General features: G+C 41.0%; 3 protein-coding genes across 4 annotated transcripts; 2 read left to right on the top strand and 1 right to left on the bottom strand.

Moving 5' to 3' along the window:
- Positions 1-63: 63 nt before the first annotated feature.
- Positions 64-4,804, bottom strand: grcc10 (gene rich cluster, C10 gene). Its single transcript, XM_080744634.1, has 4 exons — positions 4,779-4,804; positions 3,730-3,783; positions 3,033-3,209; positions 64-564 (listed from the first exon to the last, which is right to left on the bottom strand). Exons 2-4 carry the CDS (start codon positions 3,779-3,781, stop codon positions 425-427), a joined length of 369 nt encoding a protein of 122 aa, XP_080600760.1. The 5' UTR covers positions 3,782-3,783; positions 4,779-4,804; the 3' UTR covers positions 64-424.
- A 113-nt stretch (positions 4,805-4,917) lies between these two features.
- Positions 4,918-8,086, top strand: saysd1 (SAYSVFN motif domain containing 1). Its single transcript, XM_080744332.1, has 2 exons — positions 4,918-5,365; positions 5,954-8,086. The coding sequence occupies exons 1-2, from the start codon at positions 5,132-5,134 to the stop codon at positions 6,272-6,274; spliced, it is 555 nt and encodes a 184-aa protein (XP_080600458.1). The 5' UTR covers positions 4,918-5,131; the 3' UTR covers positions 6,275-8,086.
- A 374-nt stretch (positions 8,087-8,460) lies between these two features.
- Positions 8,461-15,403, top strand: bpnt1 (bisphosphate nucleotidase 1). Of its 2 annotated transcripts, XR_013962818.1 has the most exons (10): positions 8,461-8,513; positions 9,422-9,574; positions 10,024-10,128; positions 10,629-10,736; positions 11,868-11,916; positions 13,305-13,396; positions 13,482-13,679; positions 14,087-14,192; positions 14,836-15,207; positions 15,259-15,403. XR_013962818.1 is itself a non-coding variant. In XM_080744186.1 (9 exons), the coding sequence occupies exons 2-9, from the start codon at positions 9,455-9,457 to the stop codon at positions 14,985-14,987; spliced, it is 930 nt and encodes a 309-aa protein (XP_080600312.1). In that variant the 5' UTR covers positions 8,461-8,513; positions 9,422-9,454; the 3' UTR covers positions 14,988-15,403. The 2 variants fall into 2 exon arrangements, 1 of the variants encoding a protein (XP_080600312.1); XM_080744186.1 differs by having other exon boundaries at positions 14,836-15,403.
- The last annotated feature ends 675 nt before the right edge of the window (positions 15,404-16,078 follow it).

Below are 16,078 nucleotides of genomic sequence, written 5' to 3'. Positions count from 1 at the left end.
GGTTTGAAGGATGACATTTTCAAATTACTTTATTACATATTGACAGGCAACTTTAAACGGCATACAAAATGGTATAAAAGATGAATAAAGAAAATGTTTTAAGGTTCGGTGACATAAGCACAATGGTAACAAATAAATACTGAAACATTTAAAAAAGCAATTTACAATAATATCTTTTGCCAAGTTGAACTGAATGGTAAACAGGAATGTGGTTTTGTTTTGAATTATGTATTTACTGCATCTGAATATCAACAGACATTCAATCTTCAAACAAACAAAATCTTGATATGATTAGTAATTTAAATGATGGCTAGTGGACAGTGCCAAAAGGTCAAAAGCACTAGATGAAATTGACAATTAAGTCAGATTTGCCCATTGACAAAGTCTTGCATCCATTCAGCAACTCTAGTGGTGGCACACATTTTTACGATGCCGTTATGGCTCCCCCTATAGGTGGTGTGGAGAGCGGTGGCAAAAGGAGAGACTTTAATTTGGCCGACATGGCAGCTATCTCAGGGTCCTGGGTCTCATACATTTTCACCAATCTGGCAAATTTCAAGACACCTGAAAAGGAAGCAAAACACTGCGTCAATTAATTCACAACATGGGACTTTGAATCTTCCTATTCCAAATGCTTTGACTGTCTAATCAGAGAATGGTTAATGTGAAGAGAAGAAAAGAAATTCAACATGTTAAGGATATGGATGACTATGACTATTTTTTCTTAGCAGGTTTAACTGAGCACTGAATACTTGAAAAGAAAAAGTTAATATTAACTGCACTGAATTTTGTAACAATCCTGTTTGGTGGCTCCGTATACTCGAGAGCTTTCAGTGTTTTATGAACACACCTTGTGTACACTCAACCACTTAAAACGTCTTTACTTAGTCAACTAATTAGTAGACACTAGACAGGGTCGCCTCTATACTTGGTCCACTCTTTTTTTCCCCTCTATACCAATTCTCTGCATGCATAAAGTGAATGCCAAGTGAGTTTAACGTTTAATGCAATCAGATAGGACTTTTCTGTTTGGATGTAGTTTTTTTTGCCACTCAGTAGGCGTTCCTGCATAACTTCCGGGTATGATGATGTCACACGCATACCCTCTAAGGATTTAAGGGTTCAAGTGGTTAAATCAAGGACATATCTAAATTATATACTCCTGAAAAACTGTTATTCAAGAAGCCCTCATTTTAATACCAATTAAGACTGTTAGTGTATCTAGTGAAACTTGTGTCTCAATATTTCCCATTCTACAAATTAAATGATTGGAAAAAAAGAAAGGAAAACAAAAAGATTAAAAGGAAGTATACAAGATTACTTTGAGAATAAACAAATTGAATAGCAGTGTTGTACCGCTAAATGCCCTGCAAAGGGCTGGCGAACACCCCTGTAGTAGTTCAAGTAGTTTTGTTCTAAATGTTGTAGCACGTATTGTGTTGTGCGACATGCCTCTCCTCGTAGGCTTTCATCATAATTGTACTTTTAACATCAGTTTATCAACCAACATAATGTAAAAATTCAATTGCAAAAACATTATGGAGAACCTAAAAAAAGACCAAGCAATACACATCATGGTTACCCAAGTTGGAAAATGCATAAATTGAAATATATCGTTGGTAGGTAGATAAACTATCTTTGAAAATAATACTTTGAAGCCTGAAGAAGACTGATCATAAGACAACTAATCGATAATCAGTTAATGCCATCTTGTTGCACAGGATCCATTTTTCACATTAAACCATAATCAACTCAACGTGACACAAGCATTGTCACAGCAGGCATGTGTGAATGAACGCAGAACAGAAATATAGCTAATATCAATACCAGTACTAGAAAGGTTATCTTACTGCGGGAGGGAGGGCAAGATCTTTTCGCTGCCCCGTCCCGTGTCCCCACGGAGGGTGGCCGCGGCCCCTCAAGGGACACAGGTGATATGTTAACCTGCTGACGATACGGAGTGCCGGGAGCCGAGGCGAAATGTTAACCTGCTGACAATACGGAACGCCGGGAGGTAGCAACTAAACCAAACCTCCGGTCCGCCCACGGGTGAATATCTAACCCTCCGCGATGCTCCAGTCCGCCGCGAGAAGATGGTAAATGGTAAATGGTGCATTTATATAGCGCTTTTATCCAAAGCGCTTTACATAGATTTTGCATTACATTCACCCATTCACGCACACATTCATACACCGGTGGCGGAGGAAACCATGCAAGGCACCAACCTACTCACCGGGAGCAATTAGGGGTTCAGAGTCTTGCCCAAGGACCCTTCGACATTAACTCAGGGGGAGCCCGGATTCGAACTGGGAACCCTTCGTGCTCTAATAACGGTTTCTCTACCCCTGAGCTATGCTGCCCACAAGATCTCGGCTCCGGCTCCAGTCTGCCGCCGGCCGGGGCCATGAAAAGAACTCGCCCTTGCTGGACTGCGGACCCCTACTGGTTGGTCTTGGGGAGGATGTAGACAACTAGGCATGTGTCTCCCCTCCAATACACGCATAGCAGACACCTGACTTGACAGTGAGGAATTCTAACAGTGTGGGGTTAGACACAGGCACTCCCCACTGAACAGGCACCCTGACCAAACTGTAGGAGTCGCTATTGCAGCGGCAGAGGGCACCCTCCCCACCCAGCTTCCCACCACTGAACACAGACAATTGTGTTTGTTGTAGTTGCCCACGAATGCTGGATGCAGCATGGAAGAGTCAAATCTCTGGATGCCCCTGAAAGGGTTTCTTGTTCAGTCTGTGCACATTATACAGTATATAACAGGAGTCTTTAACAGGGGGTCCTCAGAGTTACTACAGGGGGGTCCTCCAAATGTTTTTTTTTTTATATTAACCACTTGAACCCTAGCATCCACATTCTGAGGACTTTAGCCAAAAATAGCAGATCTACAAGCTTACAACGCAACGAAGAGCCTTGGCTCGAAACGTCAATATAGATTACATTGGACTGGAGCATAATGAGTGTGCAGGTTTTATTTATAATCTCATATAAGTTGCCATAGACTGTGTGTTATTTCTCACCCTCTCCTTCGTTGTTGAAGCCATAGGCCTTGATGACCTCTTGTTGAATCAGAGTGGCCACAGGGAGCACCAGCTGCAGCATCTTACCCATGTCATTACAGGCACTCTCCCGTGCCTCCTCCATCCGGGCCACGTTCTCTGGGACAGAGAACGCCTGGATGACCTCACTGAGCACCACTGCAACACAAACACACCATCAGTTCCTCTGCTTCACAAGCATGATAGAGAGAAAAGAATGCATGCAGCAACATGCATCAACAAAATGTTTAGAAAAAAGACCAAGTCCTGAGTTAAAGAAGTCAACTAGCAATTTTTGTCTACAAAAGGTCTGTTTACTTACTATAATTACAAAAACCTGCACTTGAACCCATTGCATATTGAATTTAATTTTACTTTCAATTGTATCGTTAAGTAAAAAAAGAAGAAGAAAAAAAAAAAAAGAAATACAAAAATGTATGAAACATTTGAATGTTTTAATGATAATGATTAGGGTTTATTTACACATAATTACAGTAGTAGCAATAGTGTTATGTAGTGTTATTTTGAGCACCATCATTACATCAGACATGAACTGTTTTTTTCCATGTCTGATTAAAAGGGCTTCCAGTTATGCAAGTACAAAATGAGCGCTCTCATTGATGGACGCTGGTGTTGTAAAAAATAATAATAATAGAAACAAACCAAGCTTCATCCTCACCTCTTGCCTGCTCAACAGTAAGGGTGGGTTGTTGTGCTGGGGCTGAGGCCATTTCTGTGAGAAGAGAAGATCATAGACATCATCAGCACGAGTAGCACAACACTAGTAGCAAAACATATATGGGTCATTCCTAGTATTCGGTGCCATTTCAGCCTAGAAACCCTTTTTAGTATTTTTTTACAGGATTTTAAAAACATTTTCTGAAAGAGGGCATGTTCAGCTGTCACAAAAATATACCTGTCCAGATTATCAACCATATGTTCAGAAAATTAAACATCATCATACTTGTACTTATTATGGTATATGGTTTCCTATCAAAAATAATGATGCTACTTTCTAAAGTCATGTGCCTAGATGAATATTCAGGTACATTTACAGGTGGATTTTGCATCAGCGTTACAGGGGGGGGGGGGGGGCAGTCAACTGAGGGACACACAATCATTCAAGATTTGAAACATAAAAAACACATGATTATTCACAATGAATGACATTTGGTGAGAAACATTAGAATTGATACTATGCAATCATGATGTCAATTTTTTTTATATTGTTTGTAACTGAAGCTGAGTAAATATGATCTGGGACATGGCATTTAGCTAACTTCCACTACACCAACGTTGCTCCCGTTGCTTATTTTACAAGATATGCTGTATTATGTCATGGGGACACAAATGGCACCGAATACTAGGAATGACCCATATTATATATACTGTATGTACAGTACAGTAAACAGTAGGGGGCGGGGTCATTTCTGGTAGATATTTGAAATACCATGATTGATAGAACAGATTCACACACTTTTCTCACAATTCCTCTAAAGCTGAAATATAACTCAGTGTTGTTCCTGACATGAATTTGGTTATCAGGGTCAGCTGAGCTGAGCTTTCCTTTATCGAGCTAATAAGCAACCTAAAGGTGGACGTTGTGCTGTCTAATGAGCTGTTTAGATACGGTAAACCCATAATCAAGAACATTTGTTTTGCATTATTTCATACAGCCATCGTATGTATGTATATGTATGTTTTAAATCAATGAGGTAGACAACTCACCACACCGAGATGAAAACCACCTAGCCAAGGAAGGTAAATAAAATATCTGTCGTAAAACGACACGTTTACGGCTAGATGTGGTTCTTTTACGACACAACGTTATGCTTTCAGGTACAAACAGGAAAGAAAGGTAAACAAACCGAAACAAACTGGATTAGTCGGCGTGTACAATCAATGTCAGATATATTATTGGATCTACGTTGAGGTTAACCAACGGTATTGCGTTCTAAAAACACAATGAAACGTTAAGTGAGGTTATTACTGTTGAATAAAGCAGCTTTGATGCCTGTTAGCAGCAGCCGTCTGCACGCCGCCACGTAAACACAGCGGTGCTCTGCTGTTAGCTTTGTGTTATGGAGCAGAAGCTTGCAGAATTCAGAGCTCGAAGGAGGGCTGAAAATGCCGTGAAAACAACTAGTGACTTTAATACAGTCCAACTGCAACCCAGAATACTGGATCAAGAGCACACAACAGCTGCAGAGTCAACCAGTGGTGCAAGTGAACAAGAGGCTATGGAGCAGGAAAACGACCTGGCAGAAGAAGACACAAGGCCTCTCATTTCATCTGGAGAGAAGAAACATGTCGAGGTAGGTTTTGGAATGGATGGAATTCCATTTCCACTGTGTGATCCATGTGGGAAATCTTGATCCCCTGACTAAAACTAACCATGTGTAGTAGTCACTAGTCAGACAAGGCCTATCCTTGCCTCCCCTTGTAATTTTTTACTGTAAATACAGACTGTCTTATGATGATGCTTTTTACATAGTACTACTGTGTTTTTAATGTTGTATGAATTGAGTACAAAGGGGCCCCAATGCTAACAAGCCTAACAGCTTATTTCTTGTGGTCTTTATCTTTTTAGTTGACTTTGTATCAGTGAACTGCTGCACTTCGAATAAAGTATTCAATCATATCCACCCTACTAATGCTACTATTGGACTTTCATGTTATCATTTCTGGGTCCCCTGAGATAAGTCAAAGGTTATTAAAGTTTTGCTTCAAAACAATGCTCTGGTGGTCGTTCAACTCACCAGAGCTGGACATGTGTCCCATTTGCCATTCATGGCCCCAAAACCACAGTTAAACAAACAGCATGCATACTAAGTATTTTTGCTCATGTTCATCTAAAGATGTAAATTGCTGTATCTGACATGCTGTTATGTCCTCCCCACTAGGATGGTCCAGACTGGTTGCTGGACAGCGTCCTGGGCCGGTGGCTGAAATCAAGACAGTTAGCATTCACAAATCTGACTCTGTTAAAAGTCTTACTGTGGCTGGTTCTTCTCGGCCTGTTTGCTGAACTGGGTTTCGGCCTGGCCTTCTTCGTCATCTCCATGTTCTACTGGCTCTACGAAGGACTCCGAGCCCCGGCTGAACGCAAACCTGGAGAGATGAGCGCTTATTCTGTCTTCAACCCGGACTGTCAGCCGATCCTGGGCACCATCACTGCAGAGCAACTGGAAGGAGAAATGGGATACAGTCTGCTGGCCCACTGATAAAATCACTTGCTCGAGTGGAAACATAATGTCTGCTGACAGCCTCACACATATTTAACGATTGGAAAATGAATTTATCAGTGATTGATGACTAGACTGTACTATAAATGCATACAGATCAAACAGATCGGTCAAATTGGTTTCACACAATATAACTAATGGTAAATTAAATGTCTGGCTATGTCTATGTCTTCTTCTTGAAGCAATTTCATACACAAACAAATACTCAGAGACACGTCACGTGAGTGACAATCATGTGATATCAAGGACCAAGATGACAGGAAGGGGACTACACCAGCTGTATCTATACATGACATGGATGACAAATTTTTAGTTGGATTTCCTATCACACAATCCATGCTTCAGTTCGCTTAAAACATTGGTTCTCAAAGTGGGGTCCCCAGCTAAAGTAGATCGACAAGCTTGCAGCGCATCATTTGTGTTGTGCTGCAAGCTTGTACATCTGCTATGTTTGGAAAGTTTTGAAGATTCTTTTTTGTTTGTTTTAACATAAATCCTCTCTTCTGGGGGTTCCTGGCACAAAACCTTTTCAGATTAAGGTCTGTGACCAAATACAATTTGGGAGTCCTTGACTTGAAAAGGTTTGAGAACCACTGGCTTAAAACATCTACCCTTTAATTTTTTTCATAATGGGATTAATGATTTGTCTTGGATTCAGCTAATCTGATTAACCACATGAACCTTAGCATCCCTATTCTGGACATGTCATAAGCACACATTCAGTGAAAATAAGCGAACATTCTGAGAAAATGTCCATTCTACTTACTAATAATGTGTCGCATTGTGACACTTGAGCACGTGAGGCGAAGAGGGAAAAAAAGAGGGCACCAAATGTACTGTAGGCCCCTGGGGATCCCAGGCAACTATGTATTTAGTTGCCGTCGGATGGAAATTGTGGTGGTGAAATCAGATCAGACGTGTGAGCTTGTAGATGTAGTATTTTCTCTACTTTTGTGTGACACGCTTGATGGAGTGGAGTGTGGCATTCATTTAGAAAAACAAACAACCTCTCTAAAGACGTAAACATTCGAAACAACGTTTCTGCCCGACAGCAATGATAGGCTATAGGCCCAGGGTTTAAGTGGTTAATGGAGAGAAGAGAACAGCTGGACACTGATTTGTCCACTCACCCTAGGTTGAGCCCTGTGCCTCACATTTGTATAAATACTGTATAATACAAACACCTGTTGTATTATTGATATTATCTACTGGTCGTAAATCAGCTACAGTATTTTCACTCCTTTTGTGACACGCTTGTACAACGAAGGAGGACATTAATCTGTAAAAAAAAAAAAAGTTAATTATGGAGATGGCGACGATATGCTCCATGTGAAAAGTGCATTATGGAGTGCAGTCATATCCAACGCCCTTATAGAAGTATTAAAGACCATTATTACTGAACCAGGACATTTGTGACGCAAAACCACATTTAAAATGTAGATCGTCTGAGAAAAAACTAATTTCAATAACAATGTTTTTGTATTTATTCCTATTGTGTGGTAATGTAGGTCATGCCAACTTTTACACATTTGACTGTGGTCAAGTGGCTGTAATTGATACATTTAGAATGTTTTAAAGGGCATCAACTGGTAATTGCGGCCTGTGCTTTTAGACAGAAAGGTTTACTCCCACCTGTTTGGTGGAATAAAATGCTACAGATGGGGAAAAAAATACTTTTAGTGTGGGCAATAAAAAATAATATGATTTGTTTTTATTTCTTTGCCCAACGATACTGGATTCTTTTTTTCCTTTAAGACGAATCGGAATTGTTTCTTTTTTCGAGATGATTTGTTTGGGAATAAATAAATAAAAGGGTGAAATAAATGTAAAGTGTCAAGTTTCTAAAAGCAAGTGAAGTGTGTGTGTGTGTGTGTGTGTGTGTGTGTGTGTGTGTGTGTGTGTGTGTGTGTGTGTGTGTGTGTGTGTGTGTGTGTGTGTGTGTGTGTGTGTGTGTGTGTGTGTGTGTGTGTGTGTGTGTGTGTGTGTGTGTGTGTGTGTGTGTGTGAGAGTGAGAGAGAGAGAGAAAGAGAGATGGTGGGAAACTGGTAAAAAAACAAACCAGTGGTAAAAAATAAATAAAAGGAAAACTTGGGAAAAACGAATAAATACATCGGGCACTAGGACCATGTAACCCACCAAAACTGTGTGGGCTACTTCCGCTTTTGGTTGTGTTGTCAAAAGATTCAAGTCCACGCCAGTCTGAACTGTAACAGCACAGGTAAAGTCATAATAATCTAAATATATCTACACTAATTATTTACCAACGATTACTTAACAACTGCCAAACGCATTGCAATGAGAGAGGCTACCGATACCATACAACGTAGTTTGTTTGAATGAATGAGGTCAGGTACAGTGAGTGTGGTGTATTTTTGCTTTTGCAAAATGATTTCTCTTTTGAAATCCTGAGTGACCATTTATTATACACTGTTCAAGGAAATTAAATGTTCTTTTAATTTATTTGAGTATATATTGTATATTGTAGTACTGCTCAAAGAATTAAGGGGCTTCGAGCATTCATTCATCAATCATGATATTACAGTTTGTCCTTTGCCCCAACCCAGGGGTGTGCGTGCGAGTGCGTGTCTTTTTGCACACTGCAGTATATAGGCCAATGCGGTTCTCAAAGTTTTTCAGCCAAGAACCCCCAAATTAACATGTATTTGGCCGCGGACCCCCATTTCAAAATATGTTGTGTGAAGGACCCCTAGGTCTGGTCCAGAGCTAAACGTCCCCCGTCACTGAGCATCACAAGCTTGTAGATAGGCTATTTTTGAATAACCAAAGTATAAAATATGCTAAGTGGTTAATTTGGCCCCCTGGAACCCCCCAAGGAATCCACTTTGTGAACCACTGCTGTAAGCCAGTGGTTCTTAACCTTTTCAGGCCGTGATCCCCAAACGAATCGTATATGAAGTATGAACTGGGGACCCCATCCTGACAAGCACTTGGAATTGGAATGTAGGAGTTAAGGCAGCATTACATTTATTTAGTTTGACTCGGTTCCACATATAAATATTGTGAACATAGACCTATAAGCTTTAGATTAGCTATTTTCAAAATGTTTTCCTCTTTCTTATATTATTTGACAATTTGGCCAATGTTTGACAAGTGTTTATTTTTTAGGTATTAAAAGGGTCTCTCCTCCGTCCATCAGCCATGTCTGTAAGCCCTGCAGTGTTGATGCGTGTGGTGGCCTCTGCCTATGCTGTGGCTGAGAAGGCTGGCTCCATTGTGAGGAACGTCCTCCACAGTGGAGAGCTTGGTATTGTGCAGAAGGTGGGAGCAGATTCCATTTACTTTCTAGTATTTTAGAATCTCTAGGTCAATAAAGGAGCCAACTATAAGCCTGCAACCATCAATTATTTTCTTTAGTGATTATTCTATCGATTACTTTTTAGATTATCAAATTGATTTGATATCGCTTGGTGAACTGTTGCACCTCTAGAGTACATAGAAATGGCACCAAGTCACAATAATCCTTCAATGAATGTGTAAACACTTGACAATTTCAAATTGATTTTAAACAATAAGGTAGGTTTTAAACACCCCAGTTAAACTCATTAGGTGTATTTAGATACTAGTTGCATTAAGTGTGGCTTGATTCCCTGTTAGAGTCTTCTGTCTGACTGGAACCTTAAAGCCAGCTATTATAAAAAGGGAACAATTAAAAACACACATTGTCTCTAACAAACATAGTTTTTCTTTGTGTTTTTCCATGCACACAGACTGGTGTTAATGATCTGCAGACACTGGCTGACAGACTGGCCCAGCAAAGCATCTGTGCCTCACTATCGAGACGCTTCCCTAAACTCACCATCATCGGGGAGGAGGTGAGTCTGTAAATTAGGGCTGACATGATCCATTATTTTCTTTGCAATTATTCTATTGATTACCTTTTTTAACACGTTGTGATGCGCCGTGTTGTGAGCTTACAGATTTCAATCATTGCTTATTATTATTATAAATTAGTTTTGTATAATCGATTAAATAGATTTGTTCGGTTAACTGCAATCCCTACTGTAAACGCAAATCATCCTTCTGTGAGTGTGTGTGCCATGATGTGATGTTGTAGGTTGTGCTCTATAATAATCTAAATCAATTTGAACCCATCAAAACAGGGAAAGCATCTGTGTCATTTTAGATTTTTGCGTGGGCTATTAAAAAAATAGCAGATATACAAGCTATACAAGATATACTTCGTGCTGCGCTGTGAGCTTGTACATTTTATTTGACATATCATGAAAGTGTGAGGCATTTGTAGAATTGGTCTCGGGTCTTAATGAGTTGAATCCAGAAGCTGATGTATTTTCATCCTTTCATAATGCTGTAGGACCTTCCAGATGAGGAAGTAAAGGAAGACCTTCTAGAAAATGGTCAGGCAGAAGACATCCTCCAGAAGACCTGCCCTGTAGAGTACAGTGCTGCCCAAGAAGAGGAGGTAACAATAAAGAGCTTTAGGAATAGAGCCAACCCAATATTTCAGTCTGGTTGTTATATCTGCCATTATTTGACTTCTTTGATGACATTCTGAATTGGAAATTATGCAGCTGACGTGGCCCGCTGGCTGGTCCTCCATTAAGCCAGTTTTAATGTAGGATATGTGAGAGTGGGAGGGAGGGAGTGAGAGCCTAATTCATGTACTGTACATGGCCAGTTTACCAAGGATAGTTTTATAAATAAAAATGTACGAGTTAAGTGTTTCATCCTGCACATTGCAAGGGATGGTTAAGTCATTTAGTCACTAATGATAAGAGTACACTTGCCTGCCAAACTACAACCTCCCCCGGAGCTCCAGGGACCCCCATGTCCCTGGGGGACCCCCAGATGTAAAAGAATTCCAAAATGTGCAAAAATGACCAAATGACCACCCCAACCGGGCTGCTCACGGGGAATTCCCGGGGACCCCCTCCACTGCAGCTCACATAAAATGCCGTAACTCGGGCTAGGAGCGTCCGGGAGAGCCGGGGCCGGTACCTATTCGTCCGCCAAGGCAACGCGGAGACCCCACCCCTCATTTCTCACATGCCCCTCTTCTAGCGCCACCATGAGGCCGATTCTTGCAAAACACATTTTTGGACACTGCTCCTACAGATTTTGCCCTAAAATCACACAAATCGGTACACACTATGTCTACACTCATGTCATCAACATGGATCTGTCCCATATAGCGCCACCATCAGGCTGACCTGACGGTCGCTTATCTCCCGATTAGGGAGTCTTACTGGTCATAGTGTTGCTAACAGCAGGTTGATGTATAGTCACTTTGAAAGTGACAGCTTGCTGCTTGTTGCTACGGGCTCTTTATACACTACAAGCAACACACTCCATATGTGCTGTTCTGTGCACTGGCTGTGACCAGAAGGGGACCGGGCGTCCTTAAACAAGTGCACCCAAAGGCAAATACTGTAGTGACATCCAAAACCTATAGATAGCTCTATATAGGTCAATGTGGATCTACCACAATCAAAAAGTTGGTCACAGCCTCAGGTGAAGTAAACTTCAGGCAGAAATGGTTCAGTTGTATTGTACTTTGTGTGTGAATACAGTTTCTGAATGTGTCTTCTCTCAGCTGGTTGTGTGGGTTGATCCCCTTGATGGCACAAAGGAATATACAGAAGGTAAGCACTTCACCTGTTCGTTGCATGTTTTCAGCCCGGTGAGCTGAGATTGCGTAGTGAAGCTATCAAGCTTGTGGTCTTGATGCTTACCCCCCGGCTCCACCGGGCGCGTCGAGCGTCGCGTCAACGTCAACGCAGGGAACGCTCCCGTTTTAATCAATGAAGGGTGCTCCACTGCCGACGTCAACGTCCGCGTCGGACGCTCAAATTCGCCCCGGTTCATTTTTTGACGGCGTCCGACGCCGGCACGACGCCGTCATTTTGGTGGAGCCCTAGCCTTAATGGCCGGGCATTTTCTGCATTACCATTGCACTAGCTCTTATATCCTTTCTGACACTTTCAAGAATGCAATGCTTCATTGCCACATGCTTCATTGCATGAGGCCTTAGCAACTATAACTGCAGTAATATTTCTGAAAATGATGGCCTCTAGTTTGAGGGCAGTAATGTTCATGTTTATTGGCAGAAGTTCAGGAGTTTGAGTGATGTTTGTGCACCCTATCCAGTGACAGTCTACATCATAATTTGATTATGATAAGGGGAAGAAGGATGTCATATTTTGTTTAGAATAACTGTCATTAGTCAAACTGACACAATGTCAGTGGAAGTTTGTTGACACACCAACATCAGGAAAGCCACAACAATGGATAGTTTCAGCTCACAATTCTTGGGAATCTTGTTGCTTTATAGAATGTGTTAGTATCCGCGTGGTGGTGGGAGGAAACATTACACTGGGTCGTTATCGGTCGAGTGCGCAAACATTCCGCCAGCAAACTAGAAGCATGTTCGTGTAGGTTTTATCTACCTTTAATCATTGTTTTTCTTTACATTTGATTTTTCTCTCCCCCTACTTTTTAATTGGAAATCTGTTATTTTTGCTTTTTCAGTCTGCATTTTTGCACTTAGATTAAGGCCTGAAAATGAGTTTTTCCCCTCTCGCCTTCCGTCTATTCCTGCATTGTCTTTCTCTTCTGTGCCTCTCTTGTTGCCCAGCTGCGAAGCGTCTGCGTCTCCCAGATGACCCCCAGATGCCCCTGAGAGGGTCGAACGGCACTCAGCGTCGCAGTACTGCTCTGTGTATGGCAACAGAAGGCACTGGCACTGTCTGGTCTGGGAGGGACACGTTTATAGAGTAATAGGCTCATACTGGGCAGGGGAAAAGGGCATCTTCAGGGAAAGGCCTTCAGGGAAGAAACATGACTAGCTAAAATAAGGCATTATTATAGTATACCCTTTTAAGTGTCTTCTTTCTGTCCTTCACCTGCAAGCTGTCATAATACTTGCCTGTAGGAAGAAAATTCTACAAAAGTATGATTACAATGCTGTCAACTGTTTAATATACTTTGCTGAGTTCCCTCTAGCGAATGTCTCTTTGTCTTTTAAATGCAGGGCTCCTGGACAACGTGACTGTACTCATTGGTATTGCATATAGAGGCAAGGCCATCGCTGGTGTCATTAACCAGCCATTCTACAACTACCAGGTACAGTAGTAACGTGAATGGAATGATACTGCAAGTGTGTCTTGAAAGCATTCATCACTCAGACCTTCCACTCTTGTGTCCTCAGCTCGGAGCAGAGGCAGACTTGGGGAGAACTCTGTGGGGAATGCTGGGACTCGGAGCATTTGGATTTCAGCTTCAGGAGGTCCCGGGCGAAAGACGCATCATCACTACCACCCGTTCCCATAGCAACAAGCTAGTAACGGACTGCGTAGACGCCATGGAACCTCACGAGGTCATTAGAGTGGGTGGAGCAGGAAACAAGGTCAGATGAATTTTGAGTTGATGATGTGCATGTAATGTGACAATGTGATTTTGATCCCTTTGACTAGCTAGTGTTCTGTCTAGGGCCTACAACAGCTGCAAAAGATAGGTTGGAATTTCCGGAACATCCTTCATTGTCCTGTCTTACTGTACATTGCTATAAATATCTGTTTTCATGGAGTATAAATTAAAAATTACCGTAATGCTCATCCTTCTACTTGAAATGTGTTGATCGGAACCCTGGTGTTTTCTTTGTCCCCAAACAAATTGTAATTGCAATAGTCACTCCATAAGATTGCCATCAAAAGAATGATATTAATTTGTGGTCATTGAGAGCTAGTATTTACAGTTAATTTCTTGACTGTGAAGCACATGCTTGCTTACACATTCCCCATCTGATATGCGCAGATTGTTCAGCTGGTTGAGGGGAAGGCCTCTGCCTACGTCTTTGCCAGCCCAGGATGCAAGAAATGGGACACATGCGGTCCTGAAGCAATCCTACGAGCCGTGGGAGGTAGGAAAAAAACAACTTCCTACACATTAAAACAGTACAGTTCTGCCATAGTACCAACTTGCCAAATGTGTATTATTGCTTAAAGGGGAAGACCACCCATTTTCAATATTGAACTATGTCATTAATATACCTTAGAGGAGTTGTGTGGAAATAGAAAAAAAGTTCCCCCTCTTCTGTGTTGCCTAGAACTGGAGGATTGATTTTGGGGTTTGTATTGCAAATTACAACTTGATGACATCACACATTGTACTTTACAATACAAACCCCAAAATCAATCCTCCAGTTCTAGGCAACACAGAAGAGGGGGAACTTTTTTTCTATTTCCACACAACTCCTCTAAGGTATATTAATGACATAGTTCAATATTGAAAATGGGTGGTCTTCCCCTTTAATATAAAAGGTTCATTGTCCACATAAAATAGTAAATTGTATCTGTGCCATCAATGTGTAAAAATATCACCATATTATTTAGGAATATGTTTCACAAACAAGCTCTACTGTATTCTGTTGCTTCCACTTTATAAATTGGAATTCAGGTTATTTTCTGTTCGTGATATTGACACTTCACTTCTTGCATAAAAGTGGTTTATGTATCTTTTTGTATGTAAATATTGATTTGGTTCCTCATTCCTTCCCTCTGCAGGTGAACTGACAGACATGCATGGCAATGCATACAGCTACCATGCCAACGTTAAACACATGAACTCTGCCGGGGTCCTTGCCACACTGCGCAACCACCAGTACTACGCTAGCAGAGTGCCTCAGTCTGTGCTGCAAGCCCTCACGTCAGACTGAGCTCACATTCACTCAGAAAGTGCAGGGACAAACTCACAGAACAAGGCTCTCGTTTGTGGCGCTGCAGGAACTCAACACACTCAACATTGAGACAGAACAGAAGATTCCTGTGCACACCTGTGTTAAAAGGGCACGTGTGAGATTCTCCTCTGTCTCCAAATTACTTTTTTATAAAATCAAGTGTGTGTGTTTTCTTTGTCTGGTATCGTGAGACTGTTTTGTAGGAGAATGATGGTGGTTGATAGTAAAGGGCAAATCATCATACTGTGAGCTTTGACTTCTGTGATTACATTTGAGAGGAGCATGACTTCACATTCCACAGCAAAATGAATTTAAAATATATATTTTTGTGCCTGTCAAACATGTTTTTAGAACTGCAATAAAGTATCAAATCAAAGTGTACTTCTCAGGATACTGACCAGGACCAAGAAAAGAATCATGTATACTTAACCCATCCTATAATCCTATAATTGATCGATTTGATATGCTGCATGCCATGAGTATACAGTGGTCAGAAGTCAGAAATACCTTGGTCCTTTGTTTGTGTCTCCTGTTGTGCTATCATCAGCAAGTAAATATCTTTGTTAAACACATTAGTAATGATTCAGTGATTATTTGGAATATTTATTCTGTAAATTGAATTGTATTTCCGCTGTAAATGGGTAGACTTAGCTCATGTTAAACATAGTGTGGCCCAGTTGCACAAATTTAAATCAAGGTTTATCTATTAATCCAGTTATACCAAACTTTAAACCTAGTTTTCACTTATGGTTTTCTCTAATCATTATCAGGTTTAAGTTTTAAACCATCCTTTTATTTATGAGTAATTAATTAATTTCATCAAGTGATCACAGCACATCCTGCGAAGCTTGGCCAATTGGACCCTGAGCATACAACAAACTTTGAGATGTAGGCCACACTTCAGTTTACTTATGCCCCGGATTTATTTTTTTATTTTCTAAGTTTTTCCCATCGAGCTATACTGTAGCTCCTGCTCCAGGATAACTGCTCAAAAATAAGGGTCAATTTAAACAGATTTTATGATTATGATGAATTTACAAGGCGGTACAGATTCAGCGAAGAGTCTGTAA

This window comes from Nannobrachium achirus (assembly GCF_963921795.1).
Source record: "Nannobrachium achirus genome assembly, chromosome: 16".
Lineage (NCBI taxonomy): Eukaryota > Metazoa > Chordata > Actinopteri > Myctophiformes > Myctophidae > Nannobrachium > Nannobrachium achirus.
This window is presented reverse-complemented; position numbering and strand designations above follow the sequence as displayed.